Source organism: Nerophis ophidion, linkage group LG12 (assembly GCF_033978795.1).
Source record: "Nerophis ophidion isolate RoL-2023_Sa linkage group LG12, RoL_Noph_v1.0, whole genome shotgun sequence".
Taxonomy (NCBI): Eukaryota; Metazoa; Chordata; class Actinopteri; order Syngnathiformes; family Syngnathidae; genus Nerophis; species Nerophis ophidion.
The window spans coordinates 56004055-56018137 of NC_084622.1; the positions used below are offsets into that span (position 1 = coordinate 56004055).

At 40.9% G+C, this 14083-nt stretch overlaps 1 protein-coding gene and 1 long non-coding RNA gene across 4 annotated transcripts in view; both read left to right on the forward strand.

Moving 5' to 3' along the window:
• btbd11b (BTB (POZ) domain containing 11b) overlaps nucleotides 1–14083 on the forward strand; it is a 312209-nt gene that overhangs the window by 238830 nt on the left and 59296 nt on the right. For all 3 annotated transcript variants that reach the window (XM_061917820.1, XM_061917821.1, XM_061917822.1), the window contains exon 3: nucleotides 8136–8340. In XM_061917820.1, coding sequence (XP_061773804.1) covers nucleotides 8136–8340 — 205 coding nt within the window. The remainder of the gene's footprint in view (nucleotides 1–8135; nucleotides 8341–14083) is intronic.
• On the forward strand, nucleotides 344–773 carry LOC133563608 (uncharacterized). Its single transcript, XR_009809070.1, has 2 exons — nucleotides 344–399; nucleotides 516–773. It is a non-coding gene; the product is annotated as an uncharacterized LOC133563608 (long non-coding RNA).

A 14083-nucleotide genomic window follows, 5' to 3' on the forward strand; every position in this document is an offset into this window, starting at 1 on the left:
ATATCTGTTTGCTTGGTGCTTTGATAAACTGAACACATATACATGGTACTATATTGTGATGTTATGAGCCAGGGGAAAAAAGAACTACCCTACCCAGCATGCAACAGGAGTGATGAGCATGCGCGGTAGCCCGGTATAGGTTGTGTCGCCATGACGGCATCTTGTATGTTGTGATATGCACGCTCTGAAAGCAAACGTTAAGAACTCAGCCAACACTCCTGGTCTGCATTATTCATAAATAGACGGACAGCACATATACTCCGCTGCTTCACAAAGCACAATATGTTAAATGTTTACTTTTACAGTTTTCTAATTCTTCCTTTCAGATTGACAGCAGGAAAAAATCGCTGGAAGTGGGTATGTCTCAAGCTTCTTCCACTTGGTCCACTCCAAAGCGGGGTAAATAAATAATCCACATCATTTACTAGAATATTATATTACGTTTTGCACCTTTTCACTGTGTTATAGTCATTTTTCCTTCAGTAAGAAATTGTATTTTGTCTCCTTTATGACAGCTGCAAAGGGGAAGAAGTGGAAGCAGTTGAATGACACATGTTGCATTTTGTAACTGGCAACAAAGTACCAGGTAAAAAAGATTGTGAAGCCTGCCTCCATAAAGAACTAGTAGCTCTACAGGACAGAGATTGGCTTGCCATCAAGTACTACATCCATAACAGAATTATATTAAAAAAAGGGAAAAAAAATGTTTTCCCACATCTTCTGTGGTAGTTTGAGTATGTTACCAGCAATTAAAAAAGCAAAATAAACAGCAAGCGTTTTGTATTTATTCCAGATAATTCTTAGCGACAAAATCCACAAAAAAAATTCAGTTACACTTAGTTGACAATTACATTTTTACCCATGTTTCTTTTAAACTCTTCTTGGTTTTAGATTACAGTAGCATGGGATTTGGATTTTTTTTTTAAATGACAACACATCAACTAAACCAACTCAGGTGGTTTTGTTAAGTCTCTGATGTCATTAGCCTCATATGTCACATGAACCTGAAATCTTAAACACTCTGTGATGTCATGGTTGTCATATTTCACAAACTTGAAATCTTAAACACTCTGTGACGTCATGGTCATCATATGTCACATAAACTTGAAATCTTAAACACTCTGTGACGTCATGGTCATCATATGTCACATGAACCTGAAATCTTAAACACTCGGTGACGTCATGGTCATCATATGTCACATAAACTTGAAATCTTAAACACTCTGGTCTTCATTTGTCACCTAAACCTGACAAGTCCTCATATGTACCATAAAAATCAGGTTCAGAAAAAAACAAAAGAGTTGCAAAAATCTCAATAGACTACTGTGTTTCTAAAATTCTGGTTCACTAACCGTCTGATTCCCAGGCCTGTAGGACCATTGGAAAGGCATGTCCCCATATGTCACGTTTTTGTCATAAGTCCTCATATGTCACCCAAACACGTATGTGTGTGTGTGTGTGTGTGTGTGTGTGTGTAAAACCTATGTGTATATACAGTACAGGCCAAAAGTTTGGACACATCTCATTCAATGCGTTTTCTTTTTTTTTTTCATGACTATTTACGTTGTAGATTGCCACTGAAGGCATCAAAACTATGAACGAGCACATGTGGAGTTATGTACTTAACAAAAAAAAAGGGTGAAATAACTAAAAACATGCTTTATATTGTAGTTTCTTCAAAATAGCCAACCTTTGCTCTGATTACTTTTTTTATGCGCACTCTTGGCATTCTCTCGATGAGCTTCAAGCGCACCTGTAAGATGAAAACCCTTTCAGGTGACTTCCTCTGTATTTATGTTCACGCTTTCTTGCTATATATATACATATAAATATATATATATGTATGTGTGTGTTTGTGTGTGTATATATATATATATATATATATATATATATATGTGTGTGTTTGTGTGTGTATATATATATATATATATATATATATATATATATGTGTGTGTATATATATGTATATATATGTATGTATGTACTGAATATATGTATACATATGTGTGTATATATACGTACATATATGTGTATATATATGTATGTATGTATATATGTGTGTATATATATATATACACGTATATATATATATACACGTGTGTGTGTATATATATATATATATATATATTTATTTATATAATATAGTTTGTGTAACCTGCAACCTAATTTATTTAGGTATAGCTCGGTTGGTAGAGTGGCCGTGCCAGCAACTTGAGGGTTGCAGGTTCGATTCCCGCTTCCGCCATCCTAGTCACTGCCGTTGTGTCCTTGGGCAAGACACTTTACCCACCTCCTCCCAGTTTCAACCACACTGGTTTAAATGTAACTTAGATGTTGGGTTTCACTATGTAAAGCGCTTTGAGTCACTCGAGAAAAGCGCTATATAAATATAATTCAATTCAATTCAATTTGGAAAGTTTGTGTAATACATTTTACACCAAATATTATATTGGGGGGAATCGTTTTGAATGTTTTTCGGTTTTCCACTGGTCAGAGCCAAGCCGAGGGAACTTTTCCCGCAAAAACAGGGGTGTCCAAAATGCTGCTTGGGGGCCAATTTGCCTAGTTTTTTAATGGCCCGCCGCACAGTATACAATATAAGACCGAGCAGGTATAATGTAAAAAGATAAAGTTAAAATGTTGACCCTAACAACACAAAGCTGAGATTCAGGCTTTTTCATTTTTTCCCTTTGATTTTTTAGTAAGCCGGCATCAGTGGAAAAGGTTTGCACACCCTTAGTCTAAACAGAGAGTGGCTTTTAAGCGCCTATGCACATTCTGGCACTGTTTTGACACCATAAGGCTCACTACAAAACTATAAAGGACAGCCGGGAAGCCAAATTACCCTTGATTTGTTTGGCTAGACTTTCCGTAGAATTGCGATGCCATCACTAGCACTCTGGAATGGATTCTAAGGCTCTCGTTGACTTTGATAATTACTGTAAGCAACAACTTTATTTGGCTCTGTGGCTGCTTATTTTACAGCTGTGCTCAACTAAAAACTACCAAATTGATTCCCAGGCTGGGTCACCCAAGTGTGTTGAATTGTACTAACACCGAGGTACCCCTGTATGTGTTATTGTTTAGCATTTCCAAAGCTCTCAAGGAGCATTCTTTCATTCACTGAATGTTCATACACTGATACTGACATTTGTCACTCTACCTTTTTGTCAGGTTCAAACACTGATGACATCTATTAAACAGGACAAGAAGCAAACAATCAAACAGAGACAGAATTAAGTTTGGCTCAATTTAAGGGAGAAACGTCTGGTCTGTTCTCTTGTACAGTCCCTAGCACGTTCTGGCGAAAGATTGTACGCCTCCTCCTTTATTTGGACTTTCTCTGACCACATGGCAACAGCTTCTTCTAAGGGACGAGGGTCGTAAACAGTTCACAGAAAAGGTTGTAAAACAGTTCAAAGAAGCGGTGCCTGGTCCTGCTTCCTCTTCACTTTTGTAGTTCTTGGGTCAGACAATATCCTTCAGTTGATTACAATACATGGAAGGAACAGAACACCTTCATTTTGCTTCTCCCTTACACAGTGGAGTTTTACAAGTCTTCTTCTTTGTAGGTTCAATGACAGATTTTCGTCTTCTCACCGGAACTAATTTCAACACAAAGTTTGTGTGATAACTTAGATTAGATTATTCTAACACTCTTTATGACCATGGTTTAAAAGCCGGGAGCATCAAATAATAATAAATAAAATATATTGCTACAATTTTTCTACACCTTACCGTTAGGCTAAGCCCTATCAAATACGGACGGCGTTATATACAGTATATTGGCCATCCATCAATCAATGTTAATTTATATAGCCCTAAATCACAAATGTCTCAAAGGGCTGCACAAGCCACAACGACATCCGCGGTACAGAGCCCACATAAGGGCAAGGAAAAACTCACCCCAGTGGGACGTCGGTGATAATGACTATTAGAAACCTTGGAGAGGACCGCATATTTGGGCAACCACCATTCCTATTGTGAAAGTCCAGTCCATAGTGGATCCAATATAGTAGCGAGAGTCCCGTCCTTAGTGGAGCCAGCAGGAGACCATCCCAAGGTCACCCATTCAAATGATGAGAATCAGGTGTCTTAATCATTTAGCCCGGGCATAAGTGTATAAAATCAAGTACTTAGGCATGGAGACTGTTTCTACAAACATTTGTGAAAGAATGGTCTGCTCTCAGGAGCTCATTGATTTCCATAGGATGCCACCTGTGCAACTAATTCAATCATGAAATTTCCTCGCTCATAAATATTCCAAAGTTAACAGTCGGCTTTATTATAAGAAAATGAAAGAGTTTGAAAGCAACAGCAACTCATCCACGAAGTGGTAGGCCACGTAAACTGACAGAGAGGTGTCAGGGGATGCTGAAGCGCACAGTGCAAAGAGGTTGCCGACTGTCCATAAAGACATGGATGACAGATGAACTTGACTGGCCTGCACAGAGTCCTGACTTGAACCCAATAGAACTCATTTGGGATGAATTAGGAACGGAGATTGAGAGTCAGGCCATCTCAGCCAACATCAATGTGTGACCTCATCAATGCGACTATTGGAAGAATGGTCGAAAATTCCTATAAACCATCATATTGAATCCTATGGGTTAGGAATGGGATGGCACTTCAAGTTCATATGTGAGCCATGGCTAAATACTTTTGGCAGTATAGTGTATCTTCTATCTTGAAATGATGCAAGCAAAGAGGTTCCCTTCAATTGCAGCAGCCTGAACTGTACGATAGCGGCATGAAGGTGTTAACTTTGCACAAACGGTGCTCCTTGGCACACTCGTGTTTGTAGTTTCTTGCATCACAAGATGATGACGTCCATGCAGAGTTCCACACGGCTCCCAAAGGAGACTGACAGAATGCCTTTCACTCGTTCAGACGTCCTTTTCACACTCGCCTTCTCACATTGTCGGGGCTAAATTGACTCTCGGCAGGCAGCACATCTTGGGAACTGAACAACAGCTTGGTATATATGGGGTGAATGTACTTGCTCTATACACAAATAGTACACAGACACACACTGTACAGTAAAGTCCATTTATTCAGACATGCACACCAAGAGCTTTCACAATCTGTTACAAACCCCGTTTCCATATGAGTTGGGAAATTGTGTTAGATGTAAATATAAACGGAATACAATTATTGGCAAATCATTTTCAACCCATACTCAATTGAATGCACTTACAAAGACAAGATATTTGATGTTCAAACTCATAAACTTTATTTTTTTTTTGCAAATACTAACTGACTTAGAATTTCATGGCTGCAACACGTGCCAAAGTAGTTGGGAAAGGGCATGTTCACCACTGTGTTACATCCCCTTTTCTTTTAACAACACTCAATAAACGTTTGGGAACTGAGGAAACTAATTGTTGAAGCTTTGAAAGTGGAATTCTTTCCAATTCTTGTTTTATGTAGAGCTTTAGTCGTTCAACAGTCCGGGGTCTCCGCTGTCGTATTTCACGCTTCAGTACTCTGGAATGCCCTGCCGGTAAAAGTTCGAGATGCCACCTCAGTAGAAGCATTTAAGTCTCACCTTAAAACTCATTTGTATACTCTAGCCTTTAAATAGACTCCCTTTTTAGACCAGTTGATCTGCCGTTTCTTTTCTTTTTCTCCTATGTCCCACTCTCCCTTGTGGACGGGGTCCGGTCCGATCCGGTGGCCATGTACTGCTCGCCTGTGTATCGGCTGGGGACATCTCTGCGCTGCTGATCCGCCTCCGCTTGGGATGGTTTCCTGCTGGCTCCGCTGTGAACGGGACTCTCGCTGCTGTGTTGGATCCGCTTTGGACTGGACTCTTGCGTCTGTGTTGGATCCATTATGGATTGAACTTTCACAGTATCATGTTAGACCCGCTCGACATCCATTGCTTTCCTCCTCTCCAAGGTTCTCATAGTCATCATTGTCACCGACGTCCCACTGGGTGTGAATTTTTCCTTGCCCTTATGTGGGCCTACCGAGGATGTCGTAGTGGTTTGTGCAGCCCTTTGAGACACTAGTGATTTAGGGCTATATAAGTAAACATTGATTGATTGATTGATAATGCGCCACACATTTTCGATGGGAGACAGGTCTAAACTGCAAGTACCCGCACTCTTTTTTTTTTACGAAGCCACGCTGTTTTAACACTTGTCTTGCTGAAATACGTTGCTTGGATGACAACATATGTTGCTCCAAAACCTGTATGGACCTTTCAGCATTAATGCTGCCTTCACAGATGTGTAAGTTACCCATGCCTGGGGTACTAATACACCCCCATACCATCACAGATGCTGGCTTTTGAACTTTGCGCCTATAACAATCCGAATGGTTATTTTCCTCTTTGTTCTAGAGGACAGAGCGGCATAGCTCGGTTGGTTGAGCAGCCGTGCCAGCAACTTGAGGGTTGCAGGTTCGATTCCCGCTTCCACCATCCTAGTCACTGCCGTTGTGTCCTTGGGCAAGACACTTTACCCACCTGCTCCCAGTGCCACCCACACTGGTTTAAATGTAACTTAGATGTTGGGTTTCACTATGTAAAGCGATTTGAGTCACTAGAGAAAAGCGCTATATAAATATAATTCACTTCATTTCACACCACGTCCTCTGTGTTACGCCTGTGTGGCATCGTAGTGCCAATGTTTTCCCCTCGTGGATGTTTCGAACGTGAACACAGCAAAGGTAAGATTTAACAGATTTATCAATGTAACAAAAGGAGCTAGAGAACCAAAATACTGGAGCTAGTAGAAAAGAACAAACAAAGGACGCTAGCATGAAAGCTAGGATATACAAATAGACAAACTAAACTGGCATGAAGGCACACAAAAGGGAAAAACAATTCTTCAGCGTGAGAGCTGGAATAATACAAAGGCATAGCGTGAAAGCTGGCCTGAATAAACATATAGGAATGATCAGAAGAAACTAGTTGCGTGTAAGCAAACCACCGTTGTGTGAAAACACACTTGGGTCCCAGGCCGAACAACAAAAGAAGCAGGAATATATAAGGCAGGTGATTAGTGAGGACAGGTGTGCAGGACCGTGAGTAGCAGGTGAAACTCAATGAGAAACCATGGAAACGGACCAAACAGGAACCAAGCAGGTGGAACAACTGAGTGATACAACAACTGGAACAAATAAACAAAAATATGTGGAGAACCGAAAAGCGGAACTCGACACTCTGTTTCCAAATATAGTTTGAAATGTGGACTCGTCAGACCACAGAACACCTTTCCACTTTGCATCAGTCCATCTTAAGTGAGCTCGGGCCCAGCCAAGCCGGCGGCGTTTTAAGATATTGTTGATAATTGGGTTTGGCTTTGCATAGTAGAGTTTTAACTTGCACTTACAGATGTAGCTACTAACTGTAGTTACTGACCGTGGTTTTCTGAAGTGTTCCTGAGCCCATGTGATGATATCCTTTACACACTGATGTTCTTTTTGATGCAGGGATTAAAAGTTCGTAATATTGCTTACGTGCAGTGATTTTTCCAGATTCTCTGAACTTTTTGATGATTTTACGGACCGTAGATGGTAAAATCCCTAAATTCCTTGCAATAGCTCGTTGAGAAATGTTGTTCTAAAACGGTTCGACAATTTCCTTAAAAAGTGGTGACCCTCACCCCATCCTTGTTTGTGAATTACTTAGCATTTCATGGAAGCTGCTTTTATACCCAATCATGGCACCCACCTGTTCCCAATTAGCCTGCACACCTGTGGGATGTTCCATATAAGTGTTTGATGAGCATTCCTCAACTTTATCAGTATTTATTGCCACCTTTCCCAACTTCTTTGTCACGTGTTGCTGGCATCAAATTCTAAAGTTAATGATTTATTGCAAAAAATGTTTATCAGTTTGAACATTATATATGTTGTCTTTGTAGCATATTCAACTGAATTTGGGTTGAAAATGATTTGCAAATCATTGTATTCCATTTATATTTACATCTAACACAATTTCCCAACTCATATGGAAACGAGGTTGGTAAATTTGGTCATGAATGGAATAGAAATGATCAGAAGCACTGACATTGAGTCTCATTCAGCACTAATGTGTTCTTGGCAAAAGTTAGCGGATTAATAGAATCCTCACTGTTTTTGTTTTTTAACAATTGATTTCCCTCTTCTATTTGTTGGACGTGTAGGTGACATGGTGTCGAGGGCAATGCACTACCTGCAGCCTCTGTACACCAAGAACCACAACAACGGGACACCTGTCCACCAGAAGAACACAGCGATACACTGGGCCCCCGAGGCCATCTACACACTGTGCTACTTCATGCACTGCCCCCAGATGGAGTGGGAGAACCCCAATGTGGAACCATCGAAAGTTACCTTACAAACGGAGAGGTAAGACGCCAAACATTCATGCGAAAAGTCAGCATTTTTTTTTTTTTCTACATTTACAGAAATCCCTCGATTATTGCTTTTAATTGGTCCTGGACATGACCACGATAAATGAAGCTCCACGATTTAGGAAACAGTAATTACGACATTTTGATGCTTGAAAATTATTCATTTAGGACCTTTGTTTTTTTTTCAATCAATCAATCAATGTTTATTTATATAGCCTTAAATCACAAGTGTCTCAAAGGGCTGCACAAGCCACAAGGACATCCTCTGTTCAGATCCCACATCAGGGCAAGGAGAAAGTCAACCCAGTGGGATGACAATGAGAAACCTTGGAGAGGACCACAGATAATAATAGTAATAATAGATTTTATTTGTAAAAAGCACTTTACGTGTCGCGATCCGCTACTTGGATCACCACATATGTTTTATACTTCCAGTTGTTGTATCACTGTTCTACACTCTTACTTCCTGTTTAGTCAGTCACCATGGTTCCTCATTGATCCCACCTGCTAATCACGGTTTCTGCACACCTGTCACTTTTTGATTACTCACCTATTTAAGCCCGTCCCTTTTCGTCATTCTTTCTGGGACTCTAATTTGCCTTCGAGCAACATTCACGACTGTCTACTACCCGTATGTATTTCCTCGCTAGCTCTTACGCTAAGCCACTCGATATTCCAGCTTTCATGCTGAATGTTTTTTTGTTTACTCTTTTGTGTGCTTCGTGCCAAGTATAGTTTTTGTATTTTCTATTCCTAGCTTCCATGCTAGCGCCCTTGGTTTATTTTTGTCTGTTAGCTCCAGTGTTTTTGTTCATAGTCTGTTTTTGTTAAGTGTAATAAATCATTTAAACTTACCGTTGCTGTGTTCATGCCGACGCATCCATGAAGGGACCAATTTGGCATCACTATGCCAACCAGTCGTAACATTACGTTGAGCAAACAACCTCAAAGTGCCACAGTGTAAAACAAAATAGTAATAATAAAAATAAATAAAATATAAAACTAATAACAGCCCAATGGCTACAACCAGCATGCATGTCTATAGAAAGGCTTTTTTTTAAAAAGATGGGTTTTTAAGCCTTTTTTAAAAGCATCCACAGTCTGAGGTGCCCTCAGGTGGTCAGGGAGAGCCTTCCACAGACTGGGAGCAGCGGAGCAGAAAGCTTTGTCCGTGGAGGTTGGAGGAGGTGTCGTGTACAGGATTTGGGGGTGAGCAGTTCCTTGAGGTAGAAGGGGGCATTTCCATGGATGAACTGGTGAGTTAGTAGGGACATTTTGAATTCAATCCTGAATGGAACAGGAAGCCAGTGAAGGGATTTGAGGGTTGGTGTGATGTGGTTATGTTTCCGCACTCTCATCAGGATCCTCGCAGCACTATTTTAGCACTACTAGATGTGGGTGACCCCGCCCCCCCTTGGGGGAGACCGGTGCAATGGACATTGAGTGGATCTAGCATAATATTGTGAAAGTCCAGTCCATAGTGGATCTAACAAAATAGTGGGAGTCCAGTCCATAGTGAGGCCAGCAGGAGACCATCCAGAGCGGAGACAGGTCAGCAGCGCAGAGACGTCCCCGAGCGATGCACAGGCAAGCGGTCCAGCCTGTGCATCGCTAATATAATGTAGTCTTAAATGGGGCTGCACGGTGAAACAGGGATTTGTGCATGTGCTTCACAATACAAGGGTTCTGGGTTCGATCCCCGGGCTCAGGATCTTTCTGTGTGGAGTTTGCATGTTCTCCCCGCACCTGGGGATAGGTTTATTGGCAACACTAAATTGGCCCGAGTGTGTGAATGTTGTCTGTCCATCTGTGTTGGCCCTGCGACAAAGTGGTGACCGAAAGGGACAAGCAGTAGAAAATGGATGGATGGGATAGGATCTTAAATGCATTTGTCAATATAAACAAGTAACAAATATTTATAGTTGCATATTACAGATGCAAAGTCTTCCAACAAAAGTAGAAAGTATCCAGTAACAAACGTGTCCGCATCATTCCACTTAATGCGTAATGAGCTTAACTTAAAGGGGCACATGATCACAATTTCAAAAGGGTTAAAAACAATAAAAATCAGTTCCCGGTGGCTTGTTTTATTTTTCAAAGTTTTTTTCAAAATTTTACACCTCCCGGAATATCCCTAAAAAAAGCTTTAAAGTTCTTGATTTTCGCTATTTGCGATGCGACTGTCCATTTCCCTGTGACGTCGTACAGGGCTGCCAATACAAACAACATGGCGGTTACCACAGCAAAATATAGCGACATTAGCTCGGATTCAGACTCGGATTTCAGCGGCTTAAGCGATTCAACAGATTACGCATGTATTGAAACAGATGGTCGGAGTATGGAGGCAGATAGCGAAAACGAAATTGAAGAAGAAACTGAAGCTATTGAGCGAATAGCTATTGACGCTATTTGGCCATAGCATGGGTGTACCTAATGAAGTGGCCCATAAAATGGCTGCCTTATTAGCATCGCCGGTAAAATGTGCGGACCAAACGATCAGGACTTTCGCATCTTGTGACACTGGAGCAACTTAAATCCGTCGATTGGTAAGTGTTTGTTTCGCATTAAATGTGGGTATCTAGTTTCAAATATACATACAGCTAGCGTAAATAGCATGTTAGCATCGATTAGCGTAGCATGTTAGCATCGATTAGCTGGCAGTCATGCCGTGACCAAATATGTCTGATTAGCACATAAGTCAACAACATCAACAAAACTCACCTTTGTGATTTCGTTGACTTAATCGTTGCAAATGCATCTGCAGGTTATCCATACATCTCTGTGCCACGTCTGTCTTAGCATCGCCGGTAAAATGTGCAAACACTCTGACACATTCAATGGGGGTCTGGCGGCAGATTTCTTGCCAGTGGTGCAACTTGAATCCCTCCCTGTTAGTGTTGTTACACCCTCCGACAACACACCGATGAGGCATGATGTCTCCAAGGTTAAAAAAAAATAGTCGAAAAAACGGAAAATAACAGAGCTGAGACCCGGTGTTTGTAATGTGAAAATGAAAATGGCGGTTGTATTCCCTCGGTGACATCACGTTGTGACGTCATCGCTACAAGACCGATAAACAGAAAGGCGTTTAATTCGCCAAAATTCACCCATTTAGAGTTCGGAAATAGGTTAAAAAAATACATGGTCTTTTTTCTGCAACATCAAGGTATATATTGACGCTTGCATAGGTTTGGTGATAATGTTCCCCTTTAAAGGCCTACTGAAATGAGATTTTCTTATTTAAACGGGGATAGCAGGTCCATTCTATGTGTCATACTTGATCATTTCGCGATATTGCCATATTTTTGCTGAAAGCAAAATCATCAAAAGGTTCTCTGAACCTTTTGATGATTTTGCGGACCGTGGATGGTGGAATCCCTAGATTCCTTGCAATAGCTCGTTGAGAAATGTTGTGTTTACACTGTCTGTAAATTTGCTCACGCACTTGTTCAGAAGGTGGTGACCCTTGCCCCATCCTTGGGCACTAATGCACCCCCATACCATGGACTCTCACCGTTATATTAGATCCACTATGGATTGGACCTTCACAATATCATGTTAGACCCGCTCGGCATCCATTGCTTTCGGTCCCCTCGGGGGCTGGGGGGGTTGCCCACATCTGAGGTCCTCTCCAAGGTTTCTCATAGTCATCATTGTCACTGTCACCGACGTCCCACTGGGGTGAGTTTTTCCTTGCCCTTATGTGGGCTCTACCGTGGATGTCGTTGTGGTTTGTGCAGCCCTTTGAGACACTTGTGATTTAGGGCTATATAAATAAATGTTGATTGATTGATTGAACATCCACGATAAAGTTCGCAACTGGAGAAAAGCCCTGCCTCTACCGGAAGTCGCAGACGTCACATGTTGATGGCTCCTCATATATTCACATTGATTTTAATGGGAGCCTCCAACAAAAACAGCTATTCAGGCCGAGAAAACGACAATTTCCCCATTAATTTGAGTGAGGATGAAAGATTCGCGTTTGAGGATAATAACAGCGACGGACTAGAAAAAAAAAATAAAAAAAGTTAAAAAAATAAAAAAACGTGATTGCAATCGCGTTGCATTGAGGCAGATTCATATGTTTTTAGACACATTTACTAGGATAATTCTGGGAAATCCCTTATCTTTCTATTGTGTTGCTAGTGTTTTAGTGAGTTTAACAGTACCTGATAGTCGGAAGTGTACGTCCACGGCCGGGTGTTGACACGCAGTGTCTCAGGAAAGTCGACGGCAGCACAAGCTCAACTGATATCCGGTAAGAGGCGACTTTTTACCCCAATTTTCTCACCGAAACCTGCTGGTTGACATGTAGTCGGGATCCATGTCCGCTGTGATCCATACTAAAGTTTCACCTCCGTGAATTTTAAAGAAGGAATCACCGTGTGTTTGTGTGGCTAAAGCTTCCCATTTCCGTCTTTCTACTTTCATCCATCCATCCATTTTCTACCGCTTATTCCCTTTCAAAGGTCGCGGGGGGCGCTGGCGCCTATCTCAGCTACAATCGGGCGGAAGGCAGGGTACACCCTGGACAAGTCGCCACCTCATCGCAGGGCCAACACAGATAGACTGAATGTTGTCTGTCTTTCTACTTTCACTTCTCCAATATTAATTGAACAAATTGCAAAAGATTCAGCAACACAGATCTCCAAAATACTGTGTAATTATGCCGTTAAAGCAGACGACTTTTAGCTGTGTGTATGTGCAGCGCTCATATTCATAACAGCCCGGGAAATTTAAAATTGCAATTTAGTAAACTAAAATGGCATGTGTTGCAATGTTAATATTTCATCATTGATATACAAACTATCAGACTGCGTGGTGGGTAGTAGTGGGTTTCAGTAGGCCTTTAATGAATTAAAATCAAAATCACACTCCACTTCAAATGTGTCACATATGATATCGTATCGAAAGGGAAAAAGTTGGAACACCCATAATTTGCAACATTTTCCTGATCAAATCCATCCTAAACTGGCTTGGTTTGGTGCATGTAGATGTGACATTCTAGCTAGCTGGACAATAAACTACAGAGAAAGGTCATTCTGCGAGGCGCATAATAGTCTGGCTCGCCGTGAAGGGACGGTGGCATACGTGAGCTGGCAGGTGCTTGTTGCTGCTGTCTTTCAGCAGAGAGGAACTGCACTAAAGACTCTATGATGTCATCACCACTTGACTCTGTAGATTTTGCCTATCTAAGGTACACACATAATACTAATAATATTAATAATGATAATAATTTTCCACAGTCTTACATGTTTTTTGTCTAAAATTGTCCCTCCTCTTTTATGTACTCTTACATGCTGGCTGTGTATTCTGGTTGTTGCTATGGCGTTTTTTTTTGTCTTAATCAGAGCAGTATGATGATTCTATGTGTCTACGTTAAAACATTCTTGTTCATACTGCATTAAAATATGCTCATTTTAAACTTTCATGCAGAAAGGGATATCACAACTTAGTCAATTTACCAAACTATATTTATTAAACAGTTATTAAGAGGTGGCACAAACATTCATGGCATTTCCAAAACAGAAAGTGCAAGATTGTCAGAGACATTTAAAAAAAATCTATTAGTGCACTTTTGTGCATGATGTCCCTAAGATGACATACCAAAACAACACTAAATTAAAGTGCACATTTTGTGCAGAATGCCACTACAAAAGTAAAAAACAAATAAAGTGCACTTTTGTGCATGATGTCACTAAGATCCATCCATCCATTTTCTACCGCTTATTCCCTTT